This window comes from Drosophila pseudoobscura, chromosome 3 (assembly GCF_009870125.1).
Source record: "Drosophila pseudoobscura strain MV-25-SWS-2005 chromosome 3, UCI_Dpse_MV25, whole genome shotgun sequence".
In the NCBI taxonomy this organism is placed as follows: domain Eukaryota; kingdom Metazoa; phylum Arthropoda; class Insecta; order Diptera; family Drosophilidae; genus Drosophila; species Drosophila pseudoobscura.
In genome coordinates, this window is record NC_046680.1 from 5720842 (window position 1) to 5746673 (window position 25832).

The 25832-nt window shown below is 44.8% G+C and overlaps 4 protein-coding genes across 5 annotated transcripts in view; 3 read left to right on the forward strand and 1 right to left on the reverse strand.

Annotated features, from left to right (window-relative positions):
- Positions 1–1009: 1009 nt before the first annotated feature.
- Gasz (ankyrin repeat, SAM and basic leucine zipper domain-containing protein 1) lies at positions 1010–2843 on the forward strand. The gene is made up of 5 exons (XM_001360244.4): positions 1010–1100; positions 1165–2051; positions 2107–2169; positions 2237–2432; positions 2497–2843. The coding sequence occupies exons 1-5, from the start codon at positions 1017–1019 to the stop codon at positions 2656–2658; spliced, it is 1392 nt and encodes a 463-aa protein (XP_001360281.2). The 5' UTR covers positions 1010–1016; the 3' UTR covers positions 2659–2843.
- A 351-nt stretch (positions 2844–3194) lies between these two features.
- Mlh1 (DNA mismatch repair ATPase Mlh1) lies at positions 3195–5499 on the forward strand. Its single transcript, XM_001360245.4, has 2 exons — positions 3195–4160; positions 4217–5499. The coding sequence occupies exons 1-2, from the start codon at positions 3344–3346 to the stop codon at positions 5425–5427; spliced, it is 2028 nt and encodes a 675-aa protein (XP_001360282.2). The 5' UTR covers positions 3195–3343; the 3' UTR covers positions 5428–5499.
- LOC6898130 (succinate dehydrogenase assembly factor 2-A, mitochondrial) lies at positions 5442–6444 on the reverse strand. Its single transcript, XM_002138173.3, has 3 exons — positions 6237–6444; positions 5981–6171; positions 5442–5904 (listed from the first exon to the last, which is right to left on the reverse strand). The coding sequence occupies exons 1-3, from the start codon at positions 6252–6254 to the stop codon at positions 5631–5633; spliced, it is 483 nt and encodes a 160-aa protein (XP_002138209.2). The 5' UTR covers positions 6255–6444; the 3' UTR covers positions 5442–5630.
- Positions 6445–7571: 1127 nt separating this feature from the next.
- LRP1 (LDL receptor protein 1) overlaps positions 7572–25832 on the forward strand; it is a 52585-nt gene continuing 34324 nt past the window's right edge. For both annotated transcript variants that reach the window (XM_002138176.3, XM_033378676.1), the window contains exon 1: positions 7572–8194. In XM_002138176.3, the coding sequence (XP_002138212.3) occupies positions 8074–8194 (121 nt within the window). In that variant the 5' untranslated portion in view covers positions 7572–8073. The remainder of the gene's footprint in view (positions 8195–25832) is intronic.

Sequence of the window (25832 nt, forward strand, 5' to 3'; positions counted from 1 at the left end):
CGCCAATGTTGCGAGGCTTCTGCGAGTTCGCCAAAGAAGACTAAAGAGGAAACTTTTTAGAACACAGCTGAATAGGCGAGAGAGCTTCACTTGGGCACGGATATTCTTGCCGGACAGCGGCAGCGGCACATTCAGGCAGTCTGTCGTAGCTGTGGGGGATGCAGGGCACGTTCTTGGCGAGGCTGCGGCTCTGGCCAGTCTGGATCAATGTCTCCTGTGCTCCAGTCGCTCCATTACACGTAGTCCTAGTTGCCAGCCAGTGTCCGACGCTTCTTGCCATCCAGTAGAGGCGTCTCGTCTCTTGGTCGAATATAAGCTCCGGGCCATGATTGCTTGCAGCTCGGATTCGTGCATCGTGACGCGGCGTATGGAGTCCGAGGCGACTCTGTAGATGTACATGTAGTCGCGACGCGTCTCGAGGACCAGGGAACGCGGCTTCTCCACCCCCTTCCACAAGAGCACGCGCCGGCTGCTGCCATCCAAGCGGGTGATCTCGATGAGACGAGCCTCCGCATCGGACCGACGCGAGAACAGGTCCCATTTCCCACGTCTTTCCTTCGCACCAGACGCCAGAATCCTGAAGATGCCGGTGTCCCGACGCCAACCAGTACTTGTTGCCATCCAGTAAAGGCGTCTCGTCTCCTGGTCGAATCTGAGCTCCCGGCGTATGGAGTCCGAGGGGAGGGGGGCGACCTCTGTCCGGCTGTCCACTCCTTCCAGGATGCGCGCCCTCGGCGTTGTCCACTCTGCACAGGAATTTTCCTTTGAAACCAGCTGTTCGGCTGCACCAGCACCCCCTCGGCACCACGGCACCCCTCTGGCCAACGGCCTGCAAACGGCGTCCTAAAGTACCATCAAAAAACAATTGCAGCTCTGGTCACGTTAACCAGCTGTTTCTGGCAGTGCTGGTGGTGTGACCAGAGGATGCCAGTCAGTGTGACCGCAAAGGCATCGAATTGAGCCAAAAATAATATAAATAATAATAAATAACGCTAACCCTAAAATTTAGCAAAATAATGAGTAATAATATGGGGTATGGCCCGCCACCTTCCGATTCTGACTCGGACAGCTGCTACGATGGCTTCTACTTTTCGGATAAGGTAATTTTCCTGGAATGTTATGGCCACGAGGATTTTTTGGGTTTCAATGTCTTGTTTTGTGCAGGTTAAGAAAAGTCCAAAGCCACAGCCGACTGTGGAACCGGATCGGAAGCTCTACGAAGCCGTACTTGAGGGGGACGTAAAGGCCGTGATCAAGGAAATTGATTCCCTGCGGTTCAACGTGAACGACCCGATCCGCTGGGGACGGACGATGTTGATGTTCGCCTGCCGCGAGGGTCACTACGATTTGGCCGCGTACTTGCTGGAGAAGCGGTCGGCCAGCGCCAACAAGCAGGTGGAAACTCAGACGCCATTGATGGAGGCCTGCGACTGTGAGAAGAACGATCCGTACTTGGTAGAGAAGCTGGTCCGTCTGCTGCTCCAACATGGGGCAGCCATCAATGTGTCCAACAAATGCGGGATGACTCCGTTAATGTTTGCCTGTCGCAACGGCTACACCAGTGTCGTCCGCCTGATAGTCAAAGACGCCAGCTTGAACGCTGTGGACCACGTTGGCTGCACAGCGCTTTTTCATGCCATCGAGAAGAACCGCGCGGATATTGTCAAGCTTCTGGTGGAAGCGGGCGTAAATGCCATGATACCCAACGGTAAGGGCTACACTCCCACACAGGCGGCCGAGTCTTATGGTTATTATGATCTGCTGGAACTATTGCCACGGACTGAAGAAACGTACTCGGTGCCATTGCACTTTCTGTGCTACCACACGCTAAGGGACCACATTCCACGCATCTTTCTGAAGACCGAGTGCCCGGAGTACTTCCAGGAGCTGAAAAGCATCCTACAATCCATCGATATGCAGGATCAGCTGCACCATTTCGCCATTTCGCGTACTTCCCTGGCCGAATTCCTAGTGATGGATGATCAAGCGCTCAAGAAAGTGGGCATCCCCTTTCCTGTGCAACGTAACAAGATTCTGAAGGGCATCTTGGAGTGAGTGCATGTCTGAAAAATTTAATTGAATCTGTATCATCATCATCCCTTGCAGCTTTCACCTCCACCATTGGTCCTACAAGTCAATAGCTCGAGTAAAGATGGATGGAATGGACAAGTGGGTGCCCACACAAAGATTCCTTCCCATTGACTGTGAAATGAACGCAATGATTCTTGCCTTTCAGCTTCTATGATATTCTCATGATCACCGCCAGCCATATGCAACAGTTGGTCATCATCCAGGCTTCCCTGGACTTTGTCAAGAAGAACCTAAATGCCGGGGTGCTGGGTAAAACCTCGACGATGCAATTGGCCAGCCTTAAGACCAATATTATGGCATATCGCAAATCGGTCGACGACTTAACCAAGACCGTTAAATATGTAAGCGCTAGCTGTATGCAACTGGGATTCCTGCACTAAACTAATCTCTTTCCTCCGTTCGCAGCTTGGTTCGTTCAGTCCTGCGAAGAATCCGCTCCACATCGACTATAACGATATTCTCGCCGTGCGAAAGCGCACAACGGTGCGACGCTACTTCAAGTACACAACCATTATACTGGGCATCTCAGTATTAATCTGCCTCAAATCCAAGTGGTTTGGATTGTAGATTCCATTCCATTTCCGCTTTGCAGTACAAACCACATTGATCCTCAAAGAATTTAGAAAATTCGCTTGTGTTCGCTCAAATCAAAATAGTTCTAGGCTAAGAAGTACGAAATCAACCAAGTGTTATATGAAGTTTATAAGTTTAAATGCGTTAATAATGAAATATAAAATTGTTTTGAAAATTGAGATTTAAAATTGATCGTTCGTATCATAAGTACGATCATTTATTTAATTCTTCTCATTAAGGCAGTATATAAAATATGTTGATTGCATCCCTATTCCTACTTGTTTTCATACAAATTTTAAAAATTTTCATGGCGAATTTCCGTGCAAAGGTGTAGTGTAAGAAGGAGTGGGCCAGCTGGCCCATTGAGGGGGCAGAGGGGATAAGCAACAGCAGCAGCAATAACAGCAATAAGCAATAACAGCAGCAGAGGAACAGCTGATGAGCAGCAACGGCAGTAGTAACAGCAGCTGCAACAGCAGTAGTAGCAGCAGCAGCAACAGCAGTAGTAACAGCAGCAGATCAACAGCGGACAGAGAAGAAGAGGAACCGATCGAAGCAGTGAAAAGGAGAGAACAGCAGCATACGACTCAAGCAGCGTGCGTGTGTTTGTGTTCTGGTAAAATTAAGTAAAACAAGGTAAACGGCAGACTGATCACGAATCTAATCTGGAACCTGGATAATGCAAGTGGATCTGGAGCCGGGTGTCATCCGAAAGCTTGACGAGGTGGTGGTGAATCGCATTGCCGCTGGCGAAATAATCCAGCGACCGGCCAACGCATTGAAGGAGCTGCTGGAGAATAGTTTGGACGCCAAATCGAGCCACATCCAGGTGCACGTGAAGTCTGGCGGCCTGACGCTGCTGCAGATCCAGGACAACGGCACCGGGATACGCAGAGAGGACTTGGAAATAGTCTGCGAACGCTTCACTACATCCAAGCTGGCCAAATTCGAGGATCTCTCCCAAATAGCTACTTTCGGCTTCCGCGGCGAGGCACTGGCGAGCATTAGTCATGTGGCCCACCTGACGATCCAAACCAAGACGGCCCAGGAGCGGTGCGGCTACAAGGCCATCTACGCCGATGGCCGGCTTCAGGGTCAGCCGAAGCCCTGTGCCGGTAACCAGGGCACCATCATCACCATCGAGGATTTGTTCTACAACATGTCGCAGCGACGGCAGGCACTCAAGTCTCCGGGTGACGAGTTCCAGAAGCTTTCCGATGTTCTGGCCAAGTACGCAGTACACAATCCTCAGGTGGGCTTCACCCTGCGCAAACAGGGCGAGCCGCAGCCTTCGCTGAAGACTCCTGTCGCCAGTTCGAGGTCGGAGAACATCAGAATCATCTATGGCGCCGGCATCTCCAAGGAGTTACTGCATTTCAGTCACAAGAATGAGGTGTTCAAGTTCGAGGTTGAGTGTCTGCTCACTCAAGTCAACTACTCGGCCAAGCGGAGCCAGATGCTGCTATTTATCAATCAGCGTCTCGTGGAGTCGCCGGGTGAGTAGCATCTTTCCCATTTCCTGGATATTCAAAGCTGATTCCCTCCCTTCCAGCCCTCAAGTGCGCCGTGGATGCAGTGTACGCCACTTATTTGCCGCGTGGCCATCATCCCTTTGTGTACATGAGCCTAAAGCTGCCGCCCCAGAATCTAGACGTGAATGTGCACCCCACCAAGCATGAGGTGCATTTCCTCTACCAGGACGAGATCGTCGAGCGCCTGAAGGAGCAGGTGGAGATCCAACTTTTGGGCAGCAATACTACCAGAACCTTCTACAAGCAACTCAAGTTGCCCGGAGCCTCAGATATGGACGAAACGCAGCCGGTGGACAAGAGCCAGCGCATCTATCCCAAGCAACTCATTCGCACCGATTCCAGTGAACAAAAGATGGACAAGTTCCTGGCCCCGATCAAAAAGAGTGACTCTGGTCTGTCCTCCACCTCCTCCGGCAACGATACAGCCGCCTTCCAGGAGAAGTCCAGCGAAACGAGTTGCTCACAGGAGGAGAGCTTCCGCCTTATAGCAGCACGCAAGGCGCGGGAGGTTCGCCTGAGCAGCGTCCTGGATATGCGACAGAGCGTGGAGCGACAGTGCAACGTTCAACTGAGGAGCATCCTCAAAAACCTGGTGTATGTGGGCTGTGTGGACGAGCGTCGGGCCCTGTTCCAGCACGAGACACGCCTCTATCTGTGCAACACCCGAGCCTTCAGCGAGGAGCTGTTCTACCAAAGATTGGTGTACGAGTTTCAGAACTGCTCCGAGATCAGTGTAATGCCGCCGCTATCGTTGCACGAGCTGTTAATGATTGCCCTGGACAGCGAAGCGGCTGGCTGGACGCCCGAGGATGGGGACAAGACCGAACTGGTCGCCAGCGCCGTCCAGATCCTCCAGCAAAAGGCCCCCATAATGAAGGAGTATTTCGGTCTACGCATATCGGAGGAAGGATCGGTCGAGTCGCTGCCCAGCCTGGTGGGCCGGCACAAGCCAAGTGCCACACATCTGCCCGTCTACTTGTTGCGCCTGGCCACCGAGGTTGACTGGGAGCAGGAGGCCAAGTGCTTCGAGTCCTTTTGCCGCGAGACAGCGCGTTTCTATGCTCAACAGGACTGGCACGATGATGAATCGTCGTGTCACCTGCCATGGCAAACGGAGCATGTGCTCTTTCCAGCTCTGAAAAAGTACCTACTGCCCCCGGCTCGTCTCCGGCAACAGATCTATGAGCTCACCAATCTGCCCACGCTCTACAAGGTCTTCGAGAGGTGCTAGCATGAGATTATTGCTTAAGCTTCAAAGTATTGTTTTTTTAATCGACTGCATAAATAATTTATAGTCCTTACAGCTAAGAGGATTGGATTCGATTGGAGGGCTCTGGTGGGGGGAAACCATGGACAAGGCAAGTCGCGTGTCAGCTTGCCAAGACCATGTTTTCCCCTGTCCTGTGTAGGAGCAGGACCATTACATGCCCCTCACTAAGTCAGATCCGGCTGACGAAAACGAGTGACACGCTCGGCGTTCTTCACGTGCTCCTTGAGAAGCTTCATGATCTCCGTGTTGTATTCCTCGGGCGTGGGCTTCACCTCGGTGGCCCAGTAGTATATGTCCCAGTCGTTGCTGACCCCATTTATCAACTGGTCATAGATGGCCGTCTGTTCGGCACTGAAGTCCTTCAAGTATTTGGCGGCAAAGGTGCTCAGAAGTAGATCGTTCTCCAGCATTCCACGCTTACGCGATTGATAGAGCAAACTATGAAGTGGATGGTCGAATTTAGAAGGGTGGGTAATCATTCCATTCATCGTATGAAGTGTTCTCCCCCACTCACCGCTGTTTGCGTGTCTCCAGGGGCTCGTTGGGACGCACCGGGTACTCCGGCAGCGGCAAGTAATCCGGATCCTCGTAGTCCACAATCACGTCGTCGCTAATGGGGGCCAGGAAGGGCGGCACCTGGCTGCTGGAGGCTGAGGCTTGGCGCTGCCAGGGCATAAAAATCCATCGGGAAATATTCAACGTCAGCTGCAACCGAAAATAGAAAATAGGCAAAATCTTATGCAATCGGCAATGCACTTCTTCCGCCTTACCTTTAATTGACGCAACATCTTGCAAAAAAAAAAAAACGTGAGCTGTATATTAACGTATATATTAGATTAACGAGTATTCTGTTATTATGTTTTTCAAACTTTTTGCCAAATTAGTTTTTTTTATAATTTTGAATAATCAAAACAACTTGACAAATGTCGCCAGCCCAGCTGAGCAGATTTGGGGATACGAAAAATGGGGTGGAAAAGTGGGATAACTAATGCAGACAAGAAGGACAGACAGATGTATATTTAATGTTTCTGGTGTTATTTTATGGTCTTAAACGATTTGAAATTAACCTAGGCGCGAACTACTTTTTATTGCCATTCATTGCCCTTAAAAACCATCGGCTAAATATCGCATAGAAACGTGCGGTTTAGGAACATCCCAGATGAATGGTGGAATAACTGAAATTTTCGAAACGGCAAAACCATACCTCTTTTTCTTAACATACCTTGGCTTGCAAGGCTGTCCTCAAACGCGAGGTGAGGTTCTTACGAACCTTGTAATATGCTTTGGCTGTTTTTTGCTGTTGTTCTTACCCTTTCTACAGCCCATTCAAAATTACGCTCTCGCTTAAGACGTAAATGTAGAATAAATTACCGAACTTGAGATCCACATATTGAGCACCTCTAAAATCTCAAATAAAATTTTTGATAAATTTCAATAGCAGTTGACAACAGTTGCTCTCTCCCGCTCCTCTCTTGCGACGAACAAAAGAGTCGAGCGACGGTAAGTTTGACAGGGACGGGACTATTGACAGGGGTCTGGACAACAAGCAATCAGATGATTAATTATGGGATGCTGTTATGTTTTTGGCATAATTTATTTTTTTCCAACTTTCTTTGAAGTGGTCCTCCAACACGATTCTATATACATATCTTAACGATCTCAAAGATTTTTTAAAATCAGCAAAATGTTCAAAACATTCTACTCACACGAGACGGACGACCAGAAAAATAGGGTATACAAATGTCCATAACGGTCTTCAAATATAAGCAACGTAAGAAATGTCGTGAAATTCCATACTCACTTACGTTACATTTCACACTACTTACGTTTTATGTTTTGACCTTCTTTGGTCAAACCTTATTTCATCATGGACGATTAACCCATTGTCGACCAGTGTGTGTAAAATACACCACGAACATTATGATTCTTGAAAATTTTTAACGCAGTTCAGTTGAAAGATATCGTGATAATTGTTATGCAAAGATGAAGGATGGTAATTAAAATAGTAATTATTATTATTATGAGTACTATTATCCGCGTTTAACTCAAGATGTTATCCTGTTTAAATAAAGGGGGCTTAAGCGGGCTAAGTTCGTGTTTTCATCTGTATGTTTAAAAGTTTTTCCCATCGTTAGCAGTAAAAAAAAATTTGGACGAGCGCGGTGACGTCGCGCATTGTTGTGAAAATTAATGAAAGATTTCGACGCCAAACTATGTGAAATAATCATAATTCTAATAAAAGCCTGTGCAGAGGTGTGATAGGTAAATAAATGTGGGTTTTGTTGCCGTAAAAATACATATCTAGTTAATTGAGGAAGTGTCCTTTCCCCCTCATTACCGCGTTTGTGAGTGTGTGAGCCTGTGCGTGTGTGTTTCACCGCGCGAAAGAAGTAAACAAAAACGTGCGACACTGCCAGAAAAATGCAAAGCTATATAAAAATCTGAATTAAAGGTTAACGAAAAGTGCTATCCCCGGCTGCACGAGCTGTTAGTTGTTGCTGTATTTGTTGTTGGTGCACAAGGAGAAAGAAATAGTAAAAGAAGCGGAAAGACAGCAGCACCGATAGCAACAGCAGCGGGGAGAAGCGTGAAGAGCAGTGCGGCAAGATGCCGGCGACAGCTAATGTGCGGGTGTTGTTGTTGTTGTGCTGCGCCGTCGTTGTGGATAGCAGTAAATTGCAGGAGCAGCAACAGGAGTCCTCCACGAAGAAACCCTCGGATGAGAAAGGTAAGAACGTGCTTTATCTCTCATTCTCTGACTCGCCTCGCTCTCATCTTAATTGTTTTTAATCTGCGGTGCATTAACCTGGCCCTCTCTCTCACACTCACACATTCTCATGGCTATGCCAAAAATAACAGCAGCGTCTCTCTGTCTGTGTGTCTCTCCCAATTTTTCTCTCTCTCTCTTCATCTTGTCCCTCGAGCATTTACTTTGTTATGCAAATTCTTTGTTTTTTCTTGTTTCCACAAAAACACCACGCAAATAAACAAAACAAGAAAAACAAAGAAAATGGAAAACAATTTTTGTGGATTTGCGTGGAATGTGGTACTTTACTTGCAACAAAAACAGATAAAAAACAAACAAAAAAATAGGATACAAATATTTGCGCTGCACGGAAAATGGAAGAAGCTTCGAGGAGTGTGGTATATGAAGGGGTAAATGATCCCAGCCAATGGCCACTTTCCAACCCTTCAATCGATATGTTTTTTGTCTGATGATCATTCAACCTCAATCTTCCAATCTTGCATATACCCTCCCCATGGATATAAAAAGATCAAAGCTCTTAATTGGAACAGGATCCGCATAAATCATAAACCACTCATGGCCATAAAATGGCTTAGAATATTTGCACAGCAGCAACAAATAAATTCAATAAATTATGTAAGCTGTCTTCTTGACTCTAAGGAAGCGGACGGAGCGCGCGGCACTCACCCGCCTGGTATTATGCATGCACATGATCCATGACCCGAGAGGGTCCCAGGTCTCCATACAAGAGTCCGTCCCCCTCGCTTGTTGAGACAGCCCATGAGAGGGGGAGAATCGTAAAAAAAATTAAATTAAAGTAAGCATTTCCTCATTTGAGGCGCAACTTTGTCGCAATTTAAACGGGGATAATGCCCATAAAACACAGAAATCAATCAAACAAAATGTGCGCCTGACAACAGTTACCGCAAACACAGTGCCCACAAACACACATACAAACATACAGTGAAAGAAATTATTGAGATTAAGATTAAGATTAATTTTTAAATTTCTCTATATATAGGTTTCTTATCATCAGCTAATTTTGTTTCTTTGGGTGAGATATTCATCCCGTTTTTACGGCATCACATTGCTAATCTTAATTGGGCGATAATAAGTGAGAAATTTCTGTAGATTGCCATGAAAATAAAGTCATTAGATTTATAATAATTAATTGTTGTGATTCGAGATGCGGCAACTAACGCAGAGATAATCAGATGATGTGGGATGGTGTCAAGACTAAGGGTTAAGGTGGCCATTCTAAGTCACAATCACAATGATATATTTTTCAATTATTTTATATTTCGTAGAGCTGTTGAGATTTATAAAAAAGCATCGTTTAATTAATAAATTTGCATATTGTTAATCAAGTCGAAATAACTTTCTTTGATTCCCTTTCAAAACGTTTTTCCAAGACATTTTTCCCTCAACACTCGTCGCCAGGAATTTGCATTTTTGATCGGCCTTTACCCTTGCCTTTGGTTGCGTTTCGTTTCGCTTCAACTGTTTTCTGCCTTCGCCTTTCTCTTCTCCCCGACACCATGGCACCCATCCACCCACAGAAGGAGTGTGTAAACAAGACCGTTATGCTTGCGCAGCCTCTTTTTAACAGTTTCGCAATTTACGCACTGCCTGTGCAAAAAATGTATGAGGTCGGCTGACGCGAAGTGGAATGTGTCTACCGCTATCTTTGTGCAAGTAGACCAACCTTGTATTAATATACCTTGGAGTGAAGTGTGTCGCTGTAAACGTTACACGCCCGCGGCCAGGCAGGAACAGTAGTGAGGGGGAAGGGAATGTCAACAGAAGGCTGGCCCAACGCAACCCCATAACTCTCCCCTTAGCCCTACCGTCCTGTGCAGGCGGAAATATTCCGGAAATCGTTTATCATGTCGCCAATGGCTCTGTTTTAATAATTGCTGTCCGCGTTAAATGGCCAAAGAGAGGTCGATTGTGAAGAGAGAGAGGGAGAAAGGGAGAGAAAGAAGTGAGAAAAGGTAGCCTTAATTGTGAAACGGTAAGCAGTAAGCAGTCCATGGTGTGTGGAAAGCAGTGCAACTAAGATATTCCTTGCAGGGGCAGGGCTCTTACAATCTATCACGAACTGAGGGCAGCAAGTAGAGGGCATAGAAATACTATCACGCTAATGCAATAAGTTCCTCGTCACCTTATACAATTTGATTTTATACCCGATCCTCAATATGAGTATAGGGGTATATTAGATTTGTGGTAAAAGTGGATGTGTGTAACGTCCAGAAGAAAGCGTTTCCGACCCCATAAAGTATATATATTCTTGATCAGCATCAATAGCCGAGTCGATTGACCCATGTCTGTCTGTCCGTAAGTCCGTCTGTCCGTCCCTATCAGGGCCTAGTGCACAAAGACTTTAAGAGCTACAGCAACGACATTTTGTATCCAGACTTCTGTGATATGTCACTGTTACAAGTATATTTCTTTTAGACTTCCGAATCTGAATTGGATCGTATCATTATTATAGCCAGAATGAAGAAAAAAATTTAATTTTTTCTCGCCCTGTCTCTCTCTAACACACACGTATCATAGCGCCTAGATCTCAGAGACTATAAAAGCTAGAGCAACCAAATTTGGTATCCACACTCCTAAGATATTGGACCGAGACGAGTATATTTCAAAACTTGTCGTTTAATGTATCCATACTGACTATGTATCGGGTGTAAATGTAGAGTTGCGGTCGCAGCAACAACTCACAACGTTCCACCTCGTTTATTTTTATTTTGCTGTCCATCTCCTGTACCGTCCCAGTCCCCATTCAGTTTTGCTTGTTTGTTTGACTTCTGTTTGCCCTCACCTCCTCTGCTCTGCTATGGCGCTCGCCTCAAGTTCAAGAGCAAACGATAACCTGTCCACAGACGATTAAGTAACAACAACTACAACAACAAACAAGTTTGTGAGGTGGGTTGCACAAATACACAAATACACAAACAAGCACACACACAACACACGCACTAATACACAAGACCATACTATGTTGTATAGTACATAGAGAGGGGAGACTTTAACTCAAACAGAGACCCATACCAACACATAAGTCACACCTGCTTAAGGCCTAGCGGCCCCCGCCCCGACCCCGGCTCCAGCTCCGGCTCTGGCCCCAGCCCTCAAACCCAAACTATAAACTGAAGCCAAAAGAAAAGGAAAAAAAGGAAGAAGTGGGAGAGTAAGAGGCAGAGAAATGAAACAATTTGCCTTCGGCAGGGCCAAACAACACACAAGCAGTACAAAGGCAAAGGCAAAGGCAAAAGCAAAAGCAAAAGCAAACGGAACAGAGCCCAAAACAAACTGGACAAGAGAGGAAGGCCAGCCTCGGAAGCCGCAGTATCCGTGGTTCCCACTGCAGCTAAATTTATAATATCTTAGCGGTTCCAATAAACAGTGTATACTACGTTAATAGGGAAATAATTATATATTATATAGTCCGTAATGCAAACATCTGGTTTAAATCAGAATACACTTTGCAAGGGTAAAACCACCACAGGCCTAAGCCGGTCGGCTTTTGTGTGTGTGTGTGGAGTAGAAAGGCAAAAGGCAAGCAAGATGGGGGGCAGGTGGACTGGCGTACAAAGAAGAAGCAAAGCTGCGATGCTTTAATACACTTTAAGATTTGCAGGATTTATGCTTAAATTGTGGGAAAAGGTATCCCGTAATCCCAAATGATAGGATTAAATATCATTCTTCATATGATTTAAGAATAATTGATTATTATATGGAAAATGATCTTTTAGTTTTCAAACTATCCCTACTCTGCTGCTCACGGGAAATTCTTTTCGCCCATTGAGGCCGGGAGCAATGCGCTTCATCTGTTCCGTTCTTTTCCGTTATGGACGGACTGTTATGCATGTCTCTTTTTTGTTGCCATTGATTTATTGTACAATTTATTGTTGTTGTTGCTCAATGCATGGCTCGACTGCTGCTGCTGCTGCTGCTGCTGTGTGCTGCTGTCTTTATTGTACGAGTAGTTATAGTACGAGATACATTTATGGTCCGTCTGGTTTGGCATGACGCACGACCGAGACGGGGACCTAGGACCGGTTCGGTTCGCTGAACAAAGACTCCAGCAGAAGTCCCCAGTCTAGACGAAGTGCCCAATATGGTCATGGGCTGGACGGGGGACGGCCAGCAGCGTATTCCACAATTCTGCCTTGATTTTGTAACCAGAAATTAAGAGTTGGACTCGCGAATACTTTGTGGAAGCAAAGGACTTTACAGATTCCTTTTAAAGAATTACTTTCAGTTCGTTTGTTACTCTTTCATGTTTACAATGTGATGTTGTATCTGTATTCACACACACACTGATCCATTTGGTTCATTATTGCAGCCCATAATTCCAACATTCATTTCGCTCACTGCTGCCTTTCAGCAAAACATTTCAATTGAAAGCATGGAAATGGTTAAATGGCAATTAAAAGTTCATTATGAGCGTGCGTCTCCATATCGTAGAGAAGGAAAATGAGCGGAAGCTGAGTACTGAGATAAATGTCTATATCCTACGACGAGGTCCTTTGTGACAATGGTTTGATTGCCATGGCAACTTAAGACTGTATTTAGAGATGCAATTCAATTAAAATTAATTATATACAGTTCACTTGTTTATATGTTTTTCTCCAGTGTAGTATTGTGGGTGTTTGTCCGTCTCCGTTTTAGCTTTTAATGAGCTTACGCATGCACATGCTCTCCTCTTTCCTCTACCACTGTCTGTGCAGCTAGAGAAAAATTGTTTGTTATAAATTTAAATCATTCACACACAGTAAATATGCACATATACTACATACATACATATGTATGTAAATATGTACATTTGATATGTTTGGCTTACATTAATGACAAACACGAATCCACTAGCATTAGGCCACAGCCAGAGAACCCACCCACAAAACTGCGGCTTACAAACACATACACACACACACACACACACACGCGTACATACATATTTAAATACAAATTTAGTAGAGTAATAAGTTGACTGTGGGTGTGTGTATCCGTGTGTGTGCCACTCAATTTAGTTTTAATTAGCAATGAGCATGGAATAGTTGTACCAAGAGAGCTACAAGCTCAACGAGCATCTCAAGTGGACCTTTCCTCTCTCCCTCCCTCTACTCGTTCCCCCTCTTTCAACGCTTTTCCGCTCGTTGCATACTTTTGGCATAATTATTTGGTTTATTCTCGTAATGGAAATACATTTTATAATTGCCATTTACCCCCCACTTAAGCGTGGGATGGAATGGGGCAGGGGATTGAGTAAGTGGCTTGCACAGTTGAGGTCAAAACATTTTTTGCCTTCAATGGAAATGAATTGTGCAGCGGGGCTTATAAAAGCATATCAAAAAGTTTGCAATTACAGATACAAATAATTATGTATATTTTGAAGCAAGAAACAGCAGCCAAACTTTCTATCTTAATAATAATGATAATCTTAAAATTGCATGCAGTTTCGGGCTGTTTCAATTTAGAAAAGTTGCACTCCATTATAGTGTAGTTTCAATTCGTTTTCCCTCTCCTTCAACTTTATCCTCCGCTCTTTAATCAGCTTCAACAAACTACAATAAGTCCTCAAACGTACACAATTCAGCATATGCTGAAAGCTCTCTCTCTCTCTCACACACACACAATAATACAATTCTGTAGTAACAGAAACAGCAACAACTTTTCTCGTTCAATCCCCGTATATGGTCGGTCAGACCTCGACGTTGAAGTGTTGCTGCCGCTTGGTGTTGTGGCTGGCCTGCCCTAAGCAGATTGGAATATTGAGAGGGAATTTAAACGGGACTTTGCATTAGTGAGCTTTGTGAGAAAAGTGAGGAAAGCTGTGAGGGGCTGGGGGAGTGCTCAGCGTATGTTGTAAAAGTTATAGTCGTGTAACAATGAAACCGCAAAGCCAAGCCCATCCTTCTGCCCTGCTTAGGATCTGTGTTAGCAATTTTCTTTGGTTTATGCGCGCTTTGAGTTTTTGTTTAGAAAGTTCTGTTCTCGTACTTTATATACATATGTACATATGTATGTATTGGTGCAGTTCATGGAGTAAAACAAGTTGGCAATGCTTCACAGAATGCATTGCCCACGCATAAACCGTTGACCATTTGTCATCTCTGCACTCTCTACTCTCTATGCTCCCTAGCATTGCATCCATGAAACATTTTACAAAGTAATTTAAACGTATGACGACAGCCAGCAGCAGTATAAGCAGTCCGGTGTGAGGGGGTGGCCGAGCGGTTCAGGCAGGCAAAACGCAAATTAATGATACGCAATTGCGGCAAATCGCACGCTTCCATGTGGGCGACATTTTGTTTGAAGTGCACTTTGTCCCCTGCATGTGTGCAGTGGCCCATTGATGCGGTGGGAGAGGAAGGGAGCCGCCCGTGCTGTAATTGTATGCTGTAGAGCTTGCTTGTTCTTGCCCTCTTCTCCGATTGTATGCTCGACTAGCAGACAGATTGTAGCCGCTTGAATATAGAGAAGTTTGAAACAACTTAAAATTATCTAATACTCTAAAAATAGATATTCGTTTGCTGTGTACTTGTAGCATCACGCCATCTGCTGTATCTGGTAAGGCCTTTTCCGTGCCGCTTTGCTATGTTATGTTATGTTGAGCGAACGCTACAGGGAGTACAGTAGTCGGTACTGTGCACCAATTTGCAGCTATCTAGAAACCATTCGCTCGCTCTCTCTTTCTTTTTTTGTTGCTTTGCATATTTGTCTACCTTTATGCACTCGGTGTGGCTGCGCTGCTGCCGCTGCTGTCGCTGTTGATGATGGTTTCTGTTGTTGCTTTTTGTGCTGTAATTTTTTCCGCTTCCTTTGTTTTGCGCCAGGCTTTTGCTGTCGTCGCCGCTACTGCTGCTGCTGCTGCTGCTGCTGCTGCTGGTGTTGTTTTCTGCCGTCGCCGCTGCGTCTGTTATTATAAGCAGAGAGCTTTTCCCGTTTTTGCAAATTACTTCCACTTCTCGTTTCTAGCTCTCCAAGACCCTCCCCCTAGATGCCTATTGTTTGGTTTCTTTGGCGGGGGTCCATTCGGAGTGTGTAACTACTTCCTTTCCACTATCCACTGTATCCCTCACCATCGCTTTCCGTCTCTCTCAGCCTCTTTCTATCTCTCTCTATCGCTCTCTTTGGCTAATCACAGTCCTGCCAAAACACAGTCATCAATATCCCCATTCCACAAAACTCATGTCGAAACATGTCTGCAATAACCGTTGATGCAGCGCTATTTTGTTCTCTAATTTATGGCATTGTCCAGACAGAGAGAGAGAGAGAGAGAGAGAGAGATGCTTATCATTGAGACACGCACGCTCTGGAACGGTATGAAATATGAGGCATGCCACAATAGAATGGGGGAAACCGTCTGAGGAATGAAAACGAGACATGGGTCTGGAAATTGAATTCGAAGTGGGCTAGAATCCTACAGAATACTACAGTGCATATAGCTGGACCTATCCAAATCTCATCCTACATAGATATGATATCGTTATTTTAATTAAATTTCTATGCAAATATTTTTGAAACGCAGGAAGGACAAGGCCTAAACGAAATTTAAACTAATTAAAATGTTTTGCCCCATAAATCAACAAATATTCTTACACCCCATTGCTACCACTCCCCCTCCCACTCCGCCTCTGTCCCGTCCTACCACCTACTAGGTTATGTTTCCCCTTTAGTTAATTTCGAGAAGTTTTCGAGCGCGTTATGTGGGAGAAGTTGAGAAAGGCGAGGGCTCGAGAAAGATGAAGAGGGATTTTTGTTGCTCTTTACTCGCGCTGACAAAGTTTGTTAGTTTTAGCGCCAATTTTAATGTGCAAACTTTTAGCGCAGACTGTTTCGGGCCACGTTTTCTCCCGCAGAGATCGCTTTGGGTTGAATGATTAGCAAAAGTTTTTCATTTTGTGTCTCACTTACTAGAAAACTAGAAAATTCAGTTTAGTCTTTCGCTTGGTCTCAAAAGAAGTTAGGAGCCAAATGGCGTCGACGATGGGGAATTTTCCATATTTTTCAACGGAAATTTATCCGCAGAACAGAGGAATCTTCCCTCTCCCAAAAAAAAAAAATAAACCAAACTGGAATCAATTTCCGTTTCCCCTTAAATCTCTTTCATCAACACCTTCAATCAAAAATCAATTCTCCTCCGCGTTGCGCCATCAATCAAGCTGGTTATATTTATGAAACGTGCCTTTTGGCTCCATAAAAAATAGGATCCTCTGAGAGAAAGCAGCAAAAAAATCGCTATATTTTATCAGAATTTTCAATTAAATTTGGTAATTGTGAAAAATAATAAAGCAATAAATACAACCGGGGTGTGTGGGGGGTGTGTGGGGGGGGGGGGGGAATGGAAAGAGGAAAAGCAATAAAACAATAAAAACGCTGCCATTCATTTTCGCCTGCCAGTGGCAGAGACCGACCCCTCCGATGATGATGATGACGATGATTTGTGTAATTCGCGCCCTGGCGAACAATTTTTCAATTTAATTAAAGCACCTCTCCCCCCTCTCACATACGCTCTGGATCCGAATCCGAATCTGGATCTGAATTTATGGATACATGCCGCCGTGCCCACTCCCCTGCTGACAGCCGATAGTCGTCGGGTCGAAAGAATTACAATTTCAATTTTCATGCTCTCCCATTAATATGTGTATTTACCCACCCACATACATATGTGTGTGTGTCGTGCCTGAAATTTATATCAGAGATCTACTACATGACCTGAAATTGCATTTTAAAAAACCAGCAAGGAATGCCTCGCAGAGAGAAATACAGATACAAAACAAACAAAAAAACAACAACAACAACAACAACAAAACAATCTGTAATTGATGGAGTGCCAAATTGACAAATGATTGACAACATTGATATATCCAATATGCAAAAAAAACAAAAAATAAAGAAAAATCATCATTTATGCAATTCAATATGTGATACGTTCCCGGCGGAATATCCATTCCCATTTTGAGGGAAAAAGTTAGTGGGCTCGCCTGGAAAACCAATATTAGGTGGGTGGAAAACCTGGGTAATAGTATTTCCTTAAGATTAAAGGTACATATGTATATATTTTTGCGTTCCAATAAAGCTTTGGAAAATGGTTTTCAGAAATGCCGGGCGGGGCCCTTCCCAAACTATTTTTTATAGACCCTGCTGCAAATGACACAACACCCTTTTTTGGGCAACATAGTATATTTTTCTGGAGAGCTCCGGTCACACCCCGCGATACAAAAGTCAAAAGTAAAAAAGTCACCACCAAATCCGAGGGGGGGAAAAAAAATATATAGAGGCCAACCGCCCCGTGGCCGCTCTCTTCGCTCTCTTTTCATCAATCTTTGTTAATCATTTTTCCCTACATGGGAAAATCTAAAAAGGGAAAAAGAATATTTGTATTTCCCTTACCCACCGCATAGCCTATTTTTTCAAAGGAGAGTGGCGTATCCTCGACGTGGAAAAATTGGAAAACTCTTCTCTTTTTTTTTGTTGTTGTGCAGGCGCCCGCAGTTTTTCATTCGTACATATATGTATGTACATATATTCTCTGTATATATATTCTCTTTCTCCTCGCTCGAATAATATTCTTTTATTTTGTTGGCTATGGGAATGCTTTCATTACCTTTCTGGGGGTTTTCACAATTGGTTTTGAGGGCGAACTAAGGCTCTTAGGGGTATTACAAGATTACAATCTTTATAAGCACTCTATATTGATGGAGCCATCTATGAGGAGAGATACCAAAGGTGATGTGATCTCTTCACGGCCAAAATTTCATTTTAACAAAATATCTCCAATAAGACGATGGTAAAACATTTCTAAAGCCATACGAAACTACCGATGGAAGTACAGATGATAATGCTGGAGGGAAAGATTGTTTGAAAGGTTATCAAACTTGATTTTAAGTTGGATTCAAAGTAAACCTAAACTAAACACAATGATTAGTTTCTATCTCGGTCCATGGATGACCTTTAACATTTTTTTTTGGCCTCAATTCTCTTTTGTTTTAGTTGGGATTCGGGCTGGGATTTTCCGTCATATTTAGGAAAAGGTCACATCTCCCCCCCCACCCCCACTCCCACCCACTGTCTTTTTTGTTCTCATTGTTGTTGCCCCCATTTGTTGCTCTTTTGTTGGGTTTTCATATTTTGTTGTCCATCGTAGAAAATTAAAAGTGCAGAGCGCTTTGTTTCAATTCGTCCTCTGCTCTGGCTGTGCTCTTCTGTGCTGTGTGTGTCTGGAGGGAAGGGAAGATTTGTAATTTCCTCGCACAGTCACAAAGGGATCCTCCAGCTAATCTAAGGGACAATGAGACAGGACAGGGCCCAAAGAGTATGAGGGCCGAAGATTTCCATACCCTTGCCGAACCAAATTGAACAGTTTTCCTAAGAAATACAATCGAAATACTGTCGCATCTGTATGTGTCCTGTCAAATCGTAATACCCTCTAAAAAGGGTATATCCCAAAATGAGCAGCGAAAAGGGGGGCCCCCATCGCCATTTGTTTGTCTCCCTCACCGCCATGCATATCTATCCGCCTGGTCTCTATCTATCCCTATCTCTGTCTGTCGTGAGGCACACAGCTGCGCTCCTGCCGCTGCTGCTCCTCTCTCACCTTGGACAAATGCAAGCAGGAAAGTGGGAAAGTGGGAAAGGGATGGAGAGCGAGAGCTGGAGCCGGGATTGTCGGCGGCTTGAGACTCATTTACAGCTGCAGCTTTTAATCTTAATTTTATAGTAGTGCCAAAGGTTTGCCTTCTTCGTCTTCTTCTTTCCCTCTCCTATGCAAACAAACTGCACTTTTGTACTTTTGTGGGGAGTTTTTCTCCTCTCTATCTGCTCGTCCTGCTCTTCAGCCCTATCTCTGTCTCTCCAACACTTTTTAGTGCCACTCTAGGACTTGTTCAAGAAACTGTGCGTGTCTGTTCACGTTCAGAACTAATTTAAACAGTTTTAATATGCGTTTGGCATATGTACGCAACCACACCTCTCGAGTGCCAGCCGCCCACTAATTAGAGAGACAAATTTATGGCAAAATATTATACATATGTATTTATAATTATATGTCCATACATACATACATACATACATACATAAATACATATGTGTAAATTGAGAGAATTATGAGAATTATTTAACGGTATTTGCCATCCAATTAGGAGCCCAAAATGTTCATAATTGTTTGATCCAATTTATTGTGTAATTTTAATTAGATTTTGAATAGAAAATATGTACAATTTAAAACGGGAAAAGTATCCTCCTTACCCACTAAATAAATAATGTGCAGAAGAAAGCTGTTTGAAATCTACACTTTTAGACGATTAATAGGATTATGATCCAAAAATTTCTATTATATTCGTTTTTGTGCCTCAAACCCGTCCCGTGCCGTATCTTTTTTCATTGAAACTGTTCCACTGTTCCACTGTTCCACACATCCTGAACGGTTAGTGCCACTCCTTCAGCAGCATTTATCCGCTGTACTTTCTGGTCCTTCGGGGAGGGGGGCCGCACACAAATTGGCTTCAAATCTTTTGACATGCTACGTCAAGTTTGTCATATGTCCTGCATACACACTTCGGGATGACAAGGATCGGTGTGCAAGCTCCTCCAAGTCCGCCTTGGGCCGAGACACGACAGAGCAAGAAAATTGTTTTAAAGTGTGTCAGCATTTGCCTGTCTCTTTGTCTCCCTCTCTCTCTCTCTCTCTCTCTCTCTGGTGAAACTGCTTGGAATTTTAATGAAGGGGGAGGCTCCTCCACCCGGCTCGTGCTTCTTGTGGCCAGCCAGTCGGCAGAGATTTGTCTGCTCCCCAGCCTGCCAGCCAGTCGAATCCCCTCCTTAACGGCAAGCGCTGCTGCTTTGCATATTTTTCCATTAAAAGCGATTTAAATACCTTTTGCTAGGCTTTCCCATTTCCATTCCCATTCGTCTTATCAAGGGCTCTCTTTCGACACTTTGGCGTAGGAGAAGTTCTCTTCTCCCTGCCCCCTGGCTCAAGGCTGGCGGAAAAGATTGAATTTTATAATAAATTTTGCCAGAAGAAGACGCCACCAACCAGCAACCAGCACAGCACACTATCTACAGCCGCAGCGAGCCTGTCGTTCGCCTGGAGATTTATACCCAAGGGCTACCCAAGGGCTACCCAAGGGTTAAAGTCAACATGTCTCTCCTTTTGGTTATCCTTGCGGCTGTGGCTGTGGCTGTGGCTCTGGCTCTGGCATGCAATTGATATTGAAATTGAAGGTTGGGGGGGGGGGCAAGTGTCAAAGGTAAAACAGTGTCGGGGGAAATGGCTTTGTCAAAGGAAACCTCTAGACCTCCACACCTCAATCGTATAATCGTATTATTTAATCATTATCAATACTAAATGGATCTCTTCTCTTCTCTTTTTGCAGGTAATTTCCCTCTACCTCTACATCTACCTCTACCTCTACCTCTCCCTTGACCGACCGACCGCATGTGGATTAAATTGACCAAAATATCTTCCGTCTAATTGTGCGGCGCATTAAATGCATTAAGTACTGCAAATTGTGGCCATTATTACAATTACAATTGTTGTTACGAATTTATTGTTATTACTACTATTATTATTGTTATTATTATGATGTACAAAGGCACCTCTCAAGTGGCGGCGCAGACCGCAAGATTGAGTTCTGTATGCCACATACAAAAATAACGTATACGCCGCGGAGAACAAATCAAATCAGCAGCGCTTAAGTGCCAGCAATTCAGACAGCAATGTAGTTGATACGAACACACACACACACACATACACATACACACACATACACCTACATACACCTACATATATTATTTATGTTTATTCTGTGTATTTCCTCGAGCACTTCAGCCATTTACGAGTACATACGTATGTACAATCTTTAAATTTAATCATAAATATGAAAGTACACAACAGATAATGTATAATACAGTTTATGGCTGATTTTGGCACTTTAATTTACTTGAATATTATATTTCCAACATGAAGAAAGGCTGGCAATGGCAATGGCCAGAAGGATGGGAATATGCCAACTTGTTGCCTAATAACATGTTCATAACATGACTTTTATGCAAATCAATCTGTATTTAAAGACATTCCAATTAAGTAACCAAAGAGAGCCACGGGCCACACATAAATCCTTCTTCTGTAGACAGGCCACGAAAATGTGGCTGAAATCCGATAGATGCCCAGGTATTTATTTGATAATAAATATTTTCAAACAGTCTACAGCTGTGTCTGCAATGCTGTGCCTGTGGACAACAGGAAAATATCGAAATCACGTAGCTCTGGGCTAGAAGATGCTCTTTCCTTTCCCTGGGATGGGTGAAAACATCTATGTATACAGAGATCCGAGATGGAGCCTCTTCTCAGCCATTTCTTATAGCTAATATGCCCCAGAGTACCGCTTCGCTTGTGTGTGTGTGTGTGTGTGTCTGTGTGTGGCGTGTAAACATCTTGAATTTTGGATTACATTTTTGGAATATCCAAAACATTTTCTTCACGTTTTTCGGGGTTTTGTTTACGTACTCTAGATGCGAAATGTCGAAATGTTTGTACGGATTGCGGATAAAATTCCTTTTCTGACTTTGTTCTAATCTTTCGACAATTCCTCCGTCGTTTTCCACACATTTTCCTTGGCTGTGGCTCTGCTGATTCCCGTTTCCGATTTGCCGATTGGCCCCAATTCGTTTTCGCCGTTGAATTTATGAAACTTTTAAGATTTAAGTTTTTTTCAATGGCCAGCCTTTCTCCTCCTCCTCCTCTCCTCTCCTCCCCTCCTGCCCAGCTCTGTTGGCGGAAACTTTGTGGCCAGAGAGAGAGAGAGAGGGAGAGGGAGAGGGGGGGCTTTGAGTACTTCATTAGGTCGCTTTGTTGCTCATTAAGTGCGCGCATTACTCGAACCAGGGAGTAACTTTTCAGGCGCAAACACACGGGCTTTTTTGTATACCCTTCCCAATGGGGGCATGGCCCCATCTGCAGGGGGGCTTGTGGGGGCTTTAAAGTCCAGTCTGTGATAGAGGGTATCCGATGGTTCTGCCTTGGGGGGAGTTTCCTTTAATGTGTTATGTAAATACGTTTCGAAGCGATGCCCCCCAACTACTTGGCGCCCTCTGCTGCGCCCTTGCTGTTGCCCTTTCAGTTTCAATCAGTGGCAGCCGCAGCCGCAGACAGAGACGGCGACGCAGTCAGAGGAGCCCTGCCTGCATGTTTTCATTATTAATGCCTCCACCGGCTGCCACATCCCATGCCCCACCGCTGTCTGCGGCGCGCCGTCTTTTGCTGACTTGGCTTTTCGTCTAGAGTTGCAACCACATTGCGCTGGTCATGGCCCAGACTGCTGCTGCTGCTGCTGCGTTGCCCTCGGCTCGAGTGGGATTCTGTTTCCTGTTTCACTGTGGCTCTTTTCCCCTGTTCCTCTTTGCCGGTGGCAGGTTTTACGCCGTTCTGCCAAATCAATTGTTTGTAATGAACTTGCAACAGAATGGTGGCAGTACTCGGTGGCAGCCACCATGGAATTGTGAATGGAGTACGCCTCAGGCGAAACTGAGGCTAAATCAAGTCTTAAATGTGACGAGAGACGACACCCCTCCCCCTTCCTCCCACCGCCCACCACCCACTCTCGAATGCTCGTCCTGAAAGTGTTCCCGTGTTCCGGGTTCATCTTCCGCCCAAGAATGCCGTTACAACAGCAATTGAAATTAATTAGTGCTGTAATTTGATTAAGCACAACATCTCTGTCTTGTCTCCGCCTTGCCCCCCCCCCCTGTCTCCCGTCTGTCTGCATAAATACATATATTAGGCAGCCAGAACGTTCATAAAGTCCTCGCAAGTATTCCCGGGCGTACATATATTTGCATTGCGGCTCCCGAAAGATGGTTCATGCTTTGCGCTTCCTCATTAACTAATTGCCCCTCGGCCTTTCAGCATTTTGGGAGATGTTCGCGTGAAAAACCGCGACAACAAAAATACACAAAACACGACACGTGTTAAGGACACACGCATACATATGCAAATGAAGGGAGGCGCAGGCCTCTCTTGCCACCAACGAAAGTCGATATAATTGAAATGGTTTTTTGGTGTTGCCCTTCCAGGGTATATCCATGGCATCCGCAACCAACAAAGATATAGAAGAGAAAAATGACAAGATTAACGGCCATCAAAGTGCCACAGAGGAGACACGACTGGGCACGACGTCGTCCGCTCTGCTGAGGACCATCCACTTTTTCGACTCGCTCTCTCGGCTTTCGGGGAGACCAGCGCCAGAAAGGGATAGCAAGCGTTATGCGTTCTGCACTCGTCGTCTGTGATTGTTTTAGCTGATAAATAAATCGGAATATTTAAAACAAATGATTGTGAAACCATAGTCGATGACGTTTGGCAAACGGATGGTCCTCGCAAGAGAGCAGATGTGATGAGGGTGTGGCCTTATTGTAGTCTCGTATTCACACGATCGAAACCTGAGTTTCGATCCAAATGTAATAATCTTTGATGGTCCCCATGTGTAGGGTATTCCTACAAGTTTTCGCTCTGTCTGCTGCTTTGGTGGCATGAACTTTGCCAGGCGTCTGTGCACCCCCCCACCCCTCTACTCACACATCTCATTTTCATTGTCTTCCTCACTCGCTTTCCCTTTGTGTGGGAGTGGGGGAGCGGAGCACTTGAGGGGGGGGGGGGGCATCTGTTAACAACTTGAGCCACATTGACGCCTCCATGTGAGCTGTGAGATTTACATAACAGCTGGTTACGCCCAGCCGCCCTGCCCCCAGCCCCCACCACATGCCGGGGCAGGGCTTTGGCTTTTGTTCTTCTGTTCCCCGCACAAAGGAAATTGCCAATTGCAAATCAATTTAGGCAACAACTTTACATAAATCAAATGCTCCAGCACCGTCAGCTGTTTCGAATGCCTTTTGGGGCCAATTGGAAAAACTGAAAATGTGGGCAAAACGGGACGCAAATACGAATTGAAACATATGGCTGCAACGTTGAGAGATGCAAAGATGTTATGCCTTCAGTTTATTTGCCAACAAACGAAATAAGGAAGAAATTTTTGCAAATTTACAATTTACAAAAGACCAAAGCCAGAAAAAGTTGGCCCTGCCTTCGTTCTTCCTACAAATTTGCAAACGAGGCAAAAACAAAAGCAAAAAGGTACAAGAATTTTTTAATAAAATACTAAGTAAAGTTCGGTTGGAAAACAAGGAGTAATGGAGCACAGCACATTCCTCGTCTCGTCTCGTCTCCGCAAATCAAACCAAAAACCGAACCAAAATCCATTTGCGCCCTTGGAGGCCACACTTGACTGAGTCTCTACTTTGGCTAGGACACCCTACCATGGCCCCCTCTCCACCGCTTTCTCCCTGTGGCCCTCAAAGCGAGCCTTTCTCTTAGTTCTCAGTCGATGCAAAAGCAGCTCAAAGTGATTGATGGCTGAATGCATAAATTATTGATGGCCATAGACAATGCTGCTGCTTCTACCGACTGGCAGATGACAGGGTGGGGGGGGGATGCCAATGAGGAGGGGGAGAAAGAGCTAGCGGGGAGCAGGGAGCTGGGAGCGCTCTGCGGTTAGTTACAGCCACAGACAGGCAACTGAGAATTGACAGGTGAATAGGGGAATATACAGATACGAATATAATAGAATATAGTAAATAATATAGCACCAGATATGGAATGCAGCCACAGATAATGGCGAAAATTAGCAAAAATAAAAGAAAGAAAGCTAACAAAAACAACGACAATTAAAGGTTTCTTGAAGACCTGGTGGAATGGTGGAAGAATAGAGTAGTACATATCACAATTCTGGGAATATATTTTATCCCCTCTTAAATTCGAAGTCTCCTCCTCCTCCTCGTCGAATCCTCGCCAAATATAAGGCATTTTTCAGCTTCCTTTGGTGTACCTTTTTTCTTTGTTTTGTGTTTGTTGTTTTTCCTTTTGGTATTGATTTCGTCAAAAGCTTTTTATAGATCTTTGCTCGATGGCCTAGTCGAGTGGGTCGAAAAGAGGCGTAAAAACAATTTAAGCGTAATTTGAAGCTTAAAGTAAACAGACAAATGCGAAACGAAATGGAGAACTGGGAATAGGGGGGTGTATGGAGGGACGGGGACGGTGACGGGGACGGGGGGGCGGGGGCCTCACTGTTGTAATTGCTGTGTTGACTGATGATCGGATGGCCATGTTTGACAGTTTAATAGCCCCGACGGTCATGGGGGCACCCTGCCTGTCAAATGCTGGCGAATCATTTGGCAAACGAGAGAAAAAATACAAATAAATCCCCCAATATACGAAAATCGAATGGAAATTCCGCCTATCGACTCGTTTGAGGAGTATGTAATACCGTTAGTACCGATAGCATCTTGAACGCTTTGGATATTTCGATATAGACCCTATTTTGTCGAGTTCAAAGCTCAAAATGTTTTCGCCTCTTGATTTGATGGTTTTACAGATCTTTAGTGGATAGAATATTGTTTCTTAGATGCCCTTCCGTTTCATAGATGTCTAACTAAAGTCCCACGATAGAATTCCCAGCTCAAAGAGAGGGAAAGAGCCAGCAAATGGGACGGACTGAGCGTGAAGAGTCCTCGTTCTTTGGAAAATGTTAATTTGTGTTGATATACAGATACATAC